The 14,608-nt window shown below is 40.6% G+C and overlaps 1 protein-coding gene across 5 annotated transcripts in view; it reads left to right on the top strand.

The window, feature by feature from the left end:
* The first annotated feature begins 286 nt into the window (after positions 1-286).
* Positions 287-14,608, top strand: part of CNTRL (centriolin) — an 85,147-nt gene continuing 70,825 nt past the window's right edge. For all 5 annotated transcript variants that reach the window (XM_087419172.1, XM_087419170.1, XM_087419171.1 and 2 more), the window contains exons 1-3: positions 287-411; positions 11,143-11,390; positions 12,986-13,116. In XM_087419172.1, the coding sequence (XP_087275298.1) occupies positions 11,174-11,390; positions 12,986-13,116 (348 nt within the window). In that variant the 5' untranslated portion in view covers positions 287-411; positions 11,143-11,173. The remainder of the gene's footprint in view (positions 412-11,142; positions 11,391-12,985; positions 13,117-14,608) is intronic.

Genomic DNA, 14,608 nt, shown 5'->3' with positions numbered 1-14,608 from the left:
GCGTTCGCGCAGCGGTTCATCCACGTCTGGCCTGGCCCAGCCCCCAGGGAGCGTGTCTGAGCCTTGGCGCGAGGCGTCTGCTGCTGCGCCTCAGTGCAAGGAGATGAGCTCGGCGGCGGCGGCCGCAGGAACCCTCGCCTCCCGCGGGCTCCGCGCCACTCCCCTCAAGGAGGCGCGCGCCTTTGCGCGCCAGCGGGCGAGGCGGCGGGAAGGCCGGCGCCGCCCCCACAACGGTTCCAAGAGGGGCGTGGCCGCCGCAGGCCCCGCCCACGCCGCGCGCGCTGCCCCACGGCAACCGGCACAACACAACAAGATGGCCGTCGCGCCGCTGGGCGCCTAAGGGGAAGGACCGGCGCGTCTCCGCCCCGCCTCGTCCCGCGGGCCCGCTCGGCTCAGCTCGGCTCCCCGGCGGTGAGTGCCAAGCCTGGTCGAGGCCGGTTTCTGACACCCGGACGGCGCGGTGGGGGCCGCCGGCGTAGGCGGGAAGGCCTGGACCGGCCGTGGGGTGGGCCGGCTCGGGGTGGATTCGGGGCGGGGGCGTGTGCCTGGGAATTGGGATTGGACGGGAGGGAGGGGAGGGCCCGGAACGGGCGTGGGGAGGAGGATGAAGGAGGGAGGTTTAGATGGGAGGTCAGGAGGTCAGGGGCGGGGATGCGGGGGCGGCTGGGGACGGAGGACCAGAGTGTGGGGGAGGTGTGGACGTTGGGACGCGGTGGGAGAAGGATGGGGGTCCGGCCTCCCAGAGGACGAGGGAGGGGTGCGGTGTGCCAGGTGTCTGTGGGGAATGACGGGGATAAGGGATGGTTTGGGTCTCCTGACGGGTGTCGTGGGATCGAACGGAATATAGTACATGGGGAAAGATGAGAGTTAGGCGATTGGGAAGAAAAGTTAAAAGGAGCAGGAGAGCAAATACTTCGTTGTATAATGAAGGGACGGGGGAATTTTGAAGTCAAAACTTGCGTTCAAGTCTGGATTCTTCCACCTTGTGGTACTTCGCCAGCTCTGTGACTTTGGGCATGTTCCGTAACCTTTCTGAGCATCTGTTTTCTCATCTGTAAAAATAATTGCTAATTACTTTTGAGTGTACGCTGTGTATCAGATTTAGTTCTAAGTCCTCTGTGTGTATTAAGTGATTTAGAATTTAAAATAACTTGTATGAGGTTACCATCCCCATTTTAAAAGTGATGAAACTGAGGATCAGAGAGGTTAAGTAATTTGCCTAATGTCACACAGAAAGTGGAACACTAGCATTTGAATTCAGGCTGTTCAGTTCCAGAATCCAAGCTCTTAATTCTTTTCTTTTTCAGTGAGGAAGATTGGTCCTGAGGTAACATCTGTTGCCAATCCTCCTTTTTTTTTTGCTTGAGGAATACTGGCCCTGAACTAACATCCCTGCCAATCTATCTCTATTTTACATGTGGGTCACCGCCACAGCATGGCTTGACAAGCAGTGTATGTCCGTCCCGGATTTGAACTCGCAAACCTGGACTGCTGAAGCAGAGCCCACCAAATTTAACCACTATGCCAGTGGACTGGCCCCCCAAGCTCTTAATTCTTTTTCTGTGTGAGGAAGATCAGCCCTGAGCTAACATCTGTTGCCAATCCTCCTCTCTTTGCTGAGGAAGACTGGCCCTAGGCTAACATCCATGCCCTTCTTCCTCTACTTTGTATATGGGACGCTGCCACAGCGTGCCTTGATGAGCGGTGCGTGGGTCTGCACCCGGCAGTTGAACCTGTGAACCCCCAGACTGCTGAAGCAGAGCGTGTGAACGTAACCACTATGCCACCAGCCCGGCCCCCAAGCTCTTAATTCTTAATGCTACACGGCCACTTATGAATGAGGTTAATAATTTTGATCTCATACACGAGGATTTAAATTTGGTAATGTCTTTAGAGTGCTTAGCACAGTCCCTTCTTCATTCATTCAACAAATATTTGTTGTGCACCAAACAGTAGACAGAGTCCCTGCTGTCTTGTAGCTTAAACTCTAGAAGAAACAAGCAATAATCAAGTCATTTAACAATTATCATTTAATTCTAAGTGTAAGGTGTTATAAAGGAGACTACTTGATGCAGAGACCGTGTATAATAGGGAGATATAATCCTGTTGTGCCTCTTGAGTGTAGAAACCCGGCCTTCACAGCTCTGTGTTCTTAGAGCCTAGCACAGTTCTTGGTGCATAAAAGTTACTCAGTAATATTCACTGAATAAGTAATGGAAAGGGATGGAAAGATTGGATTTTGGGGGTACCTGAGTAGAATGGAGAGCAATGTGAGAGGAGAATTCAGGATGTTAATAGGATAGAGAAGGACACAGAGGTCGGAGTGTTAGAAGGGAAAGGCAGGTAGGTAAGTAATTGTGTTGGTATGAAGAGGAATGGGTGGAGGTTTGAGTATTTTGCCCAAGGAGGGAAATAATTAGAAGTCAGAGTATTGGAATGGATTAGGATGTCAGAATATTTGCTGGGATGAACAGTTAGGGAAATCGGGATGGATATAGAAGCGTTGAAGCAGGGTACTGGAAAGAACTGTAGAGAAGTGGAGGAGACTAATGCAGTGTTAGGGACTTGGAACAGAATTTGTAGGAAAACTTGGGAATCAGAATGGGATGAAGGATAGGAGGCAAAGGTTGACAACCACAGAATGGGAGAGTTACCTCTGGAAAGAAGAGTGTCTGGAGTAGCGACTTTGGAGCGAGGAATGGGAATCAGGATATTTGAAAGGACTAGAGAAAGATAAAGAGTATTTAAATGGGTCAGAGGATATGAGATGATAGTGGAATCGTAGGGAAAGTACCAAGATGTCATTAAAGGGCTAAGGAATGTAGTGGAAAGGGTTATGGAGGTCAAGAAATGGGGATGGATATTAGCATATTGGAGTGGGCTGAGAAGAGAGATGGAAGCTTTGGGGATTATCGAGGTCTGCCTCAATTGGAGAAGATCAGAGAAGAAGATGGAAAGTTACGAATATTAAGAAAGGCTGGATAGAGGTGGAGGTGTGGTCTCTACTAAGCTGTAATGGATGGGATTGTTAGATTAGGCAAGTCTTTGAGTCTGGAGGTGACAGGATGGGTAGTGTTTTGTTGCCTGGTCATATGATTCTGATTATCACATCATTCCAGTGGCTTTCTCATGCTCTGCAGACCACCTTCTGGGCCTTCAAAATGTGTCTCCAGGGGCAGGCCCCATGGCCCAGTGGTTAAGTTTGGCACGCTCTGCTTCAGCAGCCCAGGTTCGGTTCCCGGGCGTGGACATAGAACCACTTGTTAGCGGCCATGCTGTGGTGGCAACCCATATACAAAATAGAGGAAGATTGGCATGGATGTTAGCTCAGGGCGAATCTTCCTCAACCAAAAAAAGAGGAAGATTGGCAGCAGATGTTAGCTCAGGGGGAATCGTCCTCACCTAAAAAAAAAAAAAAAAAAATGTGTTTCCAGCTCTAGACTTGTCTTGTTTGTTTTATTTTCTCTCTGTGCTGCCGCTTCACACACTCTAGCCCTATCTCTCAGCTTTGTCTTCTCTTTTCTATTGCTTGGTCTTTGTTTATGTGATTGCAAACTGTGTCCTAGGGTCAAACAACATCCGTATCTCTCCCTTAAAATTGCAGTTCAAGATTTACTACCTCCAGGTGGTAGTGTCTGAAATAATGCCAGCCATTCTCAAACACGGTAAATCCCTAAGCCCGGTTCACTGAGCTAGCTGCTCTGTGAGATCATGATACGTATCTGTTGTTTCAGTGTCCAGGCTTTACAGGAGCTGTGGCAACTCAGGGAGGGGATCTGGGAATGCGTTGTGACTTTGGAACCATCACTTAATCTTTCGTGTTATAATTCATAAAAGGAAAGAGTTGATCTAGATTTCTGGAATCCAATCTAATATTTTTTAATTCTGTAAGTGAGTAAGGCAGAGTTTTTCTAATCAGCGAGGTAACAAAGGACCTCATGATAGTCTAATGAGGCCCAAAGGGTCTTGGTCATTTGGGTGTTATGAGAGGAATTCAAGATGGTTCAGTATTTTAAAAATTTAGAGAGAAACTAAGATGTGGGATACAAAATAATTGCATTGCATAAAAATATAGGATATGCTTTATTTATTTATTTATTTTGCTGAGGAAGATTCTCCCTGAGCTAACATCATTGCCAATCTTCCTCTTTTTTTGCTTGTGGAAGATTAGCCCTGAGCTAACATCTGTGCCAGTCTTCCTCTATTTTGTATGTGGGTCGCTGCCACACCATGGCTGACGAGTGGTGTAGGTCCCCGCCCAGGATCCGAACCTGCGAACCCCGGGCCGCCGAAGTGGAGTGCACCAAACTTAACTGCTATGCCACAGGGCCGGCCCCGGGATGTGCTTTTTTTAAACCAAGAAACTCAAAAAAATGTAAAGCATATGTGTAGCATGTAGCACACTGTTAATCAAATTTTATAATTTTCTATCATGCTATGAGATAGAGAAAGATATATAGAAGTGGGAACTGGGCCCTGTCCCTCCACTCTTATTTTTTTAATCTCTTGCCCTTATGAAAACTACATTTAATTCAGGAATAAATAAAATTTTACCTTTAAAGCACATGCCCCTTAGCTCTTCTCATGTTTGAGTATATTATTCTTATTTAGAAAGAGAATGCCAGTACAGTTTAGCACAGAATCAGTAGTATTGCTAAGAGACTTTTTTGCATGGCAGAATAGTGTGATATAAGACACAGAAATTGTTTACCACGCTTGTGAAATTAGGACCAAAAGCTTTGTGGCTATGGCATAAATAGCAGTTATGTGAATTGGGGGGAAGCTTTTCTGACCTATCTGCATGGTTTAACGTGAAAAAATGAATGAAAGAAAGTAAAGAGACATCTAAGTTTGCAGTTTAAAGTGAACTAGACTATCAGAACAAGGCAGTTGGCCATATTGTACTGTATAACGGTGAAATAATAATCAGTTTTTAAAAACAAATGTAGCAGATTTTTGTTCCTTCAAAGTGGCCACCCTAAGAAGCTAGATCATGGGGCCGGCCCGGTGGTGCAAGCGGTTGGGTGCGCGCGCTCCGCTGCTGCGGCCACGGGTTCGTAGGTTGGGAACCCCGGGCGCGCACCAACGCACCACTTGTTAGGCCATGCTGTGGCAGTGTCCCATATAAAGTGGAGGAAGATGGGCACGGATGTCAGCCCAGGGCCATTCTTCCTCAGCAAAAGGAGGAGGATTGGTAGATGTTAGCTCAGGACCGATCTTCCTCACAAAAAATAAAAATAAAAAAAGATGCTAGATCAAGAGTTCAGTGATGCTATTGTGTTAAATTTTCTGTTTTTCCTTTAGGAATTGTTTTTATAGTGTATGTCATCAATTAATCAAGGTCATTTAGTGGCATTTATTTATGGTCTGTTTTGTGTAAGGCACCATGCTAGGCCCTAGAGAGCAGATCAAACGTGATCTGGACTCCAAAAAACTCAGTCAGCAATATGCCATGGTAATGAAGACATGGGCTTGGAATCAGATAAGGATTCAGGTCTTGGCTTAACCTATTAGTTATGGGACTTTGAACAAATTATTTAACCTCTTAATCTTTGAAATAGAAGATAATAACACTTATTTCATAGAGTTGTATTTAATCCTTCTGATGTGATCATACGTGTAAGAGCTTACCACAATATTGGCACTTGGTAAAGTTAGTGATCAAACTGAGAAAATAAAAGTAAAGTGTAGCTGAAGTGATGGGTCTGATTTTCTTGTGAGACTTATAAATCAATTCTGAAAGCAAGACCCAAAGAGGAATTCCAGAAATGTTTTGGGCAGGATCAGCGTTCCTAGAATATATATATATATATATATAGTCATTGAAAGCTGTTACATCTGCCAAATGTTGGTTAATTGATTGAATATGTGTAAGGCAGCTTTACATACACTGTATATGTTCCAACCATTTAAAAAGAAGTTGCTTCATAACCCCAGCCTGTATAATAATACTCATACAACTGTAAAAGTGTATGATATATGAAGATGTTCATATATCCATAATATCTCTTTCTAATACTAATTAATACAGCGTTAAGATTTGAGCTACCCAAAATCTTTGGATTGAAGTCTACTTTTCTAAAAAATAATTTGTGTTTTGTCTTTACATTTTAAGCATGGAGAGTAGGGGAGATTATAGATTTTGAGCAAAAATAGGATCATTGTTAATGCAGCCTTGTTCAAGACCTATACATCTTATAAGATTTTTTTTGTCTAAAAGTTTCTCGAATTCATAATTTTTGCAATGTTTTTAGACTGAATATACTTATAAGAGCAATTGTATATCATGAAAATCTTTTTTGCATAAACCTAACCTTGCAAGTAGGATATTGCTCATGAAGATATCCTTTTATTGAAGTACTAAATAGCATTTTATCAGTTCCATGTTCTTCATGAATAATTCATTCAATAAATATTATCTACTATCTGCTAGTCTCTGTTCTAGGCCTAGAATACATCAGTGAACAATATCCCTACTTTCGTGGAACTTACATTCTACTAGATTAATTACGTCATTTGGCTTACAAATTAATTTGAGAGGAGAACTGATTCTCATCATTACTATAGCTAGCATTGTGTCTGACCAAGTCATTTACCATTCTGGGCCTTAATTTTCTTATAAGAAAAGTAAAGGAATTTGACTTAGGTCTGTTGCATCAATAAATGCTTTAGTTCCTTCTAGAATACCTAAATTTCAATAAAATTGATTTTGTGGACAAGCAATAGTAAGCGTGGGAGTTTGAAGTGATCAGATGTTTTTCAAATAACATGAAGCCAACGAATATCAAAAGCATAATATTTAACAAAAGAAGGCAAATATAAAAGATATTCTATGATTTCATTGATGTCAAGTTCAAAAATAGTTTAAAAAAATCTCTGGTGTTGGAAGTCAGGGTAATGGTTACCCATATGTGGGGGTTAGTGCCTGGAAGGGAGCATGAGAGGGGTTTTGGAGTTTTGGTAATATTCTGTTTCTTGATCTGGACACTGGTTACACAGCTTTTGTTCACTATATAAAAATTCACGGAGCTGTACACTAATGATTTGTGCACTTTTCTATGTAATATACTGCAACAAAAACATATACACACACATCCATATACAGAGAGAGAGAGAAAGAGGGAGAGAGTGTGTTCACGCTCTTGAAAGTATGGTCTCTAAACGGATTGAATTCTAGTTGTAAAATGTTAGATACATTCATGACCTACCATTGAGGTGCTGAGAATTCAGAGATGAATAAGACATTATCCCTCTACTTCTGGATGTTACATTCTGAGAAAGCAAAAAATATAGAATGAGTTCTGTAATAGAGGAGTATTCATTGTACTATTAGTCAGGGAGGATTAATTCTACCTGAAGGAAGTAGATTTCTGGAAAGCCTTCACAAATAAAGTGACATTTTAGTTGGTAGAGAAGAAGAAGAGGATGCCATTTTAAGGAGAGGGAAATGCATGAGCAGAAACTCATGATATGTCCCAGGTAATAATAAAAAGGTGACTAGAGAGCAGGGTGCCTGGTAGGGAGGAGTAAGAGATTAGGCCAGAAAGTTGGGCCAGATTGTGGTGAGTCTTGTGTCTGGCACGGAAATGTTTAGACTTATGGGCAATGAGAACCATCAGACTGCTTTTGTTTTTATGAAGTAAGTGAGTCAAAGGTGGAGAATGGATTGAGGATGAAGCAAAGGAAGATTGGAAGCTGATTAAGAGAGTATCATAATAGTCTAACTAAGAGATGATAAAAGTTGTATCTAGGGTGATAGCTATGAAGATAGATAAAGGTGAATTTAGAAATATTTCAGGAATAGAATCAATATCTTGGTGGTCAAGGGAGAAGGACAAGTGGAAAATAATTTATTCATTAGTAAGTATTTATTGAGTTCTTGCTAGGTGCCAGGCACTTTGCTAGGCTGGGGAGACAGTCGTAAACAAAACAGAAGCTCTCATGGAGCTTACAGTTCAGTGGGGAGACAGATGTTAGGCAAATAATAACATAAATATATAATTGCAAACTGATTATTTGAGGGAAAAATACAAATTGATTGAGAGTATGTAACTGAGGTCTTTCCTTAGTCTGCCCTACAGAGGAGGCTTTCTTAAGGAAGCAGCAGTTGAGCTGATCTCTGAAGAAAGGCTAAGAGTTAACGTAATAAAAAGACTGGGGACACCAAATAGCTAAAACAATCTTAGAAAAGAACATAGCTGAAGGACTCACACTTCCTGATTTCACAACTTACTACATAGCTACAGTAATCAAAACAGCATGGTACTCACGTAAAGACAAACATAGACCAATGAAATAGAATAGAGAGCTCAGAAATAAACCCTTGAATATATGGTCAAATAATTTTTGACAAAGGTGACAAGACCATTCATTAGGGAAAGGGCAAGTCTTTTCAAAAATGGTGCTGGGAAAACTGGATATCCATAGGCAAAGGAATGAATTTAGACCCTTACCTAACACCATATGCAAAAATTAACTCAAAATGGATCAAGGACCTAAAACTATAAATCTCTTGAAAGAAAACACAAGATAAAAGCTTCACGACGTTGAATTTGACGATGATTTCTTGGATATAACATGAAAGGCACAGGCAACAAAAGAAAAAAAGACAAACTGGACTTCCTGAAAATTTTAAAATGTGTATCAAAAGACAGTATCAACAGAGTAAAAAGGCAACCCATGTAATGGGAGAAATATTTGCAAATCATATGTCTGATAAAGGATTAATATCCAGAATATATAGAGAGAACCCCTAAAACTCAACAACAATAAGAAAACGAAGAACCTGATTTAAAAATGGGCAAAGAACTTGAATAGACATTTCTTCAAAGAAGATATACAAATGGGCAATAAGCACATGAAAAGATGCTCATCATCACTAATAATTAGGGAAATGCAAATCAAAACTGCAGTGAGATACCATCTCACATCCCTTGGTATGGCTACTATCAAAAAAATAAATAACAGGTGTTGGCAAGAATATGGTAAAATTGGAAGCCCCATGCACTGTTGGTGGGAACGTAAAATGGTACAGCTGCTGTGGAAAACAGTATGGTGGTTCCTCAAAAAATTAAAAATAGAATTGCCATATTATCCCAGAAGTGGAATTCAGCAATTCCACTTCTGAGTATATACCCAAAAAAATTGAAAGCAGGGTCTTGAAGAGATATTTGTACACTCATGTCTGTAGTTATATTCTTCACAATAGCTAAAACATGGAAGCAGCCCAAGTGTTCATCGATGGATGAATAGATAAGCAAAATGTGGTGTGTACATTGTGTACACAATAAAATATTATTCATTCTTAAGACGGAAGTAAACTCTGACATATGCTATAATATGGATGAAACTTGGGGACATTTATGCTAAGTGAAATGAGCCAGTCATGAAAAGACAAATACTGTTATGATTGCACTTATGTGAGATACTTAGAGTAGTCAAAATCGTGGAGACAGAAAGTAGAATGGTTGTTGCCAAGAGCTGGGGAGGGAGGAATGTTTAATGGGTATATTGTTTAATGGGTATAGAATTTCAGTTTTACAAGATGAGAGGAGTTATGGAGATGGGTGGTGGTTATGATTGTACAACATTATGAATGTATTTAATACCACTGAACTGTACACTAAAAATGGTTAAGATGGTAAATTTTATATTATGTGTATTTTATCACAGTAAAAAAAATTGGGAAAAAATGATTAAAAAAAAAAAGACAAAACAAGACTGAGGACAATCATTTGTGGCAAAAGGAACTGTGTGTGCAGGTCTGTGTGGCTGGGGCCTACAGAGTTGAGGGAATGAGTGACGAAGTGAGGCTAGAGAGACAGGACCATATCATGGGGGACCTCATAGGTCAGGGTGACTATTTCATTCATTATGGATAGATAGATTTATTTTTTAAATAGATCAATCTGGCTGTCTGGCTGCAATGTAGTGATGGAGGAGGAAGGCAAGAGAGCTTGTAGACAGATCAGTTAGAAACTATTATAGTACTTTTTTTTTTTAATTTTTTATTTATTTTTTCCCCCAAAGCCCCAGTGGATAGTTGTATGTCATAGATGCACATCCTTCTAGTTGCTGTACGTGGGACGCGGCCACAGCATGGCCGGAGAAGCGGTGCGTTGGTGCGCGCCTGGGATCCGAACCCGGGCCGCCAGCAGCAGAGCGCGTGCACCCAACCGCTAAGCAACGGGTCCGGCCCTATTATAGTACTTTGATGAGGGCTTGGATTAGAGTGAACAAGAGTGGAGATGGAAAGAAGTAGACTAATTTGAGAGATATTTAGGATGCAGAATTGACAAAACTTGGTGATTGATTAGATATGGGAAAAAGGGAGAGGGAGGCATCAAGAATGACTCTCGGGTTTCTGGCTTATTCTCATGAGCATTGTTTACTAGTTGGAGAACACTGGAGGAGGCATGGGATGGGAGGAAAGGGGGGGAAATGATGAATTCAGTTTGGACATGTTGAGTTTAGGATGCCAATGAGATATCAAGTAGACAGTTGGGAATAGGAGTCTGGAACTCAGAGAAAGGTTGGATTGAAGATATAAATATCAGTATACAGGTGGCATTAGGAGCCATGGGTGTGCATTAGATTGTCTAAAAGGAAATTAGAGACTGGAAGAGACCTGGGGAGCTCTGACATTTGAAGACTAAACCGAGGAGTGTGAGCCAGCAAAGGAGGCCAAGGAGTGGCCAGGGAGGCAGGAGGATACTAGGAGGGTGTGGTATCCCAGAAGCTGAAGGAAGAAACTGTTTCAGGAAAGAGAGAGTGCTCATCAGTATTAAATATTGCTGGTTGCCAAATATTTCCAGCTTCCTGCATTCTAGGACCCATTGTGGGTAGAAAAGGCGTTGTAACTAGTTCAGTCCAATAAATTGAGAACGGAAATGAGAGGTAAGACTTCTGGCTGAAGCGTGTGTCAGTACAAGGGCCTCTGGAAGTCTCTTTTTCCTCTGGCATGGTGATTAGCAATGTTTGAAATAGTGTCTGCTCCCATCAGCTTGGAGTAGCGTGGGTCCTGGCATCTACAGCCTCTGAGTTTATAACTTTGTAGTCTTGAAAGTTCAGAAATAGATTAATTTAATAGTTTTGGTACCTCTGAAAAATTAACGTTGCTAAATATTCTGAAAACTCTTACAGGTTTTGATGGACATCTGGCTTTATTCTTGCAATGAAGAAAGGTTCTCAGCAAAAATTTTCCAAAGCAAAGATGCCACCATCATCTCACTCTCCTAGTCCATCATCTCTTATGTCCAATATGAGATCTAGGTCACTGTCTCCTTTAAGTGGATCCGAGATTCTGCCTTTTCATTCTGGAGGACAGTGGAGTGAGCAAGATGAGATTACACATGAAAATACTATGCTTTTGGACTACCAAGACCAGAAAGGTATTACTTTTTAATCTAAGAATTTGACCACATCCTCTTAAATAGAGATGGAAAATATTATACTTAACAGTTTTGGTCCAGATGTGACATATATCCTGGTACTAACTTGACCTGTTGTTTTTATTGACAGAAATTGGGTAAGGACAGTGAGGATGGAGGCTTCTGGGTGAGGGTGAAGATGTCGGAAAGGCTTAGGGGAAGGGAGTTTCCAGAAAGAAGCAGCTTATTTCCTGTGGTGGGAGACTGCCTGAAAGCTCATATGCCAAATTTCCTGTCATCCTTGGTTAGGGGGAGGGCATGTCTGTTCACTTCAGAGCTGAGTGCCTTAATTCAATATACAAATGGTACCCACCCTCGGGCTATTCCAGTCTGCTCATTGGCATACTGCTTATCTGTGAATGGACTGATTTCCACATAAGGGACATGTATATGTACCACCAGGGTTTTTATTTTTTTCTTAAAAGCCTTCTGGTAGTCTGGGAACCTGTTTTCAAAAATAGATTCTTTTTTTCTAAGAATCTGTTTAAAGTGATTAAACGTGAAAGCAAACTGTGATTTCTTTGCTAAGTCATGAAATCACAGCCATCAAACTCTATTGACCTGAATATCTGATCAGTTTTTAGTAATAAACATTATCAGAATTGAGTTTACCATTGCTGCCCGTTGGTACACTGTTATTTCTAATTTGATTAATATTTTAGAATAATAGTCATTTTCTTTCCTACAGCAGCCCAAATTAAAGAAAAAGATCATTTTATTTTGAATCAAAATAAATGTAATATTAACTTATTATAAATAATCGTGGGGACTCTTTGGCCCACAGCCTGGATCTGAACCCAGGATTAATTTTTTCTGACTCATAAAGAAAGAACCAAGAGGCAATTTTCTTTTTATGGCTGCTTTTGTAAAATGTAACATGGCTTTAACAAGCTTTGACGGCAATATACAAGAGGGTCTCAGAACAAGGTGTGCTATCCATCAAGTCAGCACTTTATCTCTAGGAAGTATGTTGTGATCTTCTCTGCTTAAAAGAGCAACAAGTTTGAGTTTCTCACCATAAAAAAAAAAAAGAAAAGAGGATTTTTTAAGAATTCCAGCATGTCTGAACTTTAGATTAGGATTTAAAAAAACAAACAACTAAAGAGTACCAGTTTATTTTTTAAAAAACTAACATTAAAATATTGCTAAAAAATTCAGTGCTGCATATGATTTAAAGTGTAAGTTTTGGAGTCATCTGCGTGGGTTCAAGTTCTGGATTTGCACATTACTAGCTGTAAGATCTTGAGCAAATTATTATAATTTTTTTATATAAATGAGAATAGTAATTTCTGTCTCAAAGGTCTGTGGTACAAATGAAATTTAACTGTAAAGCATTGGCACAGCTAATATTTATAGGGTGTGACTGTTATTGTCATTATTATGAAATGGTATATAAAGTAAAATATTATTATTAAAATACTATGTAAAGAACTAGCCAGCTGTTTTTACATTTGCATGACTTAATAAATTTTTTTGTTGTATAACATCAAAACAATTTGTTTTTCAGAGTATTTGTGTCTTCCTCTGCTGATAATGATCTGTTTCTGTAATTTCAGAAGCTGATTCACATGCAGGAGTTCGATATATTACAGAGGCCCTTATTAAAAAACTTACTAAACAGGACAATTTGGCCTTGGTAAAATCTCTGAACCTTTCACTTTCTAAAGATGGTGGCAAGAAATTTAGGGTAAGTTACCAACATTTCTGAATATAGACATTGTTTTTAATTTTTCTGTGTTTTAAAACGGAAAAAAAAAGATTATGTTAAATTAATATCTCATCCTATAAAATGTTTGTAGCAAACATTTTATTGTTTCCAGTGAAAGTTCTATATCAAAAGTATGACATCTTCAAATTCATAAGCTCCTATTATTCTGTTATTGACTCTCTCTAGAGAAGGGTTGGCAAACTACAGCCTGCAGGCCAAGTAGGGCCTGCTGGCTTTTTGTTTGTTTGTTTGTTTGGTGAGGAAGACCAGCCCTGAGCTAACATCTGATGCCAATCCTCCTCTGTTTTTTGCTGAGGAAGACTGGTCCTGGGCTAACTTCTGTGCCCACCTTCCTCTCCTTTACATGGGACGCCGCCACAGCGTGGCTTGACAAGTGGTGCGCCGGTGGGCGCCTGGGATCCGAACCTGTGAACCCGGGGCTGCCGAAGCAGCGTGCACGCACTTAAACGCTGTGGCACCGGGCTGGCCCCCTGCTGGCTTTTTTTGTAAATAAAATTTTGTTGGAACATGGTCACACTCATTTGTTTGCATGTTGTCTGTGGCTGTTTTGCACTACGATAGCAGAGGTAAGTAGTTATTGCAGAGACTATATGGCCCACAAAGCCAAAAATATTTACTGTCTGGCCTTTTACAGAAAAAGTTTGCTGATCCCTGCTCTGGAGTGTTTACTACTTTATTCATAAACTAGAAACATGAATGAATTATAATCAACTTAATTTTTAATTGGAAAAAATATAAACTTAGATGCCTAGTACATTAGTCACAAAAATTAATTCCGGAAGGTTGAAGATTGTAATGAGAACAAAACAAAAATCAACCAACAAAAATGCTGTAAAAGTATTAGGAAAGAGTATAGGAGAATATATTTTAAAATCTTAGAGTTGGGATGTGTATATATGGACGTAAATGAATAGAAAGGTCTGGATATAATACACACCAACCTCTTAACAATGGTTACCTTAGAGCAGTGGGATTTTTTACAGAGGCCTGGAGACCTGATGATGAAAGCTTTTTATGTTTTGTGTGAAATTTTTATTAGAATATATTTATGTCTTACTTGTATGATTAAAAAGGAAGCGTACTGAAGTTTAAATGTTGTGAAAATGAAATATCAAATTAGTAAATCTTTACTATGTGGTTATTATATGCCAAGCATTGTGTTAGGCTGTGGGAGAAAATGCAGAGGTAAAATAAGCTTAGTTTCTGATCTCTGGGAACTTAGAGCTAAGTGTGAAGGTTGCCTGGGACTAAGAGGAGAAATAGGGAGGGGGGATCAGAGAGAGAAAGAGAGAGCACATGGGAGAGGCAGACCCAGTGAAGAAGTCCAAAGGGGCTGCTGGAACAGGAGAAGATCCAAGAGTATGATGAATGGAGGCCAACGGATGGAGAACTTCAGGCAGGAAAGGTTGATGTAAAATGTCAAGAATCGTCAAATACCTTGAAAACTTAG

The sequence above is a fragment of the Ceratotherium simum genome, chromosome 29 (assembly GCF_057802395.1).
Source record: "Ceratotherium simum simum isolate JZ-2026a chromosome 29, ASM5780239v1, whole genome shotgun sequence".
NCBI lineage: Eukaryota > Metazoa > Chordata > Mammalia > Perissodactyla > Rhinocerotidae > Ceratotherium > Ceratotherium simum.
Note: the sequence above shows the minus strand (reverse complement) of the source record. Positions and strands in the feature narration are given on the sequence as shown.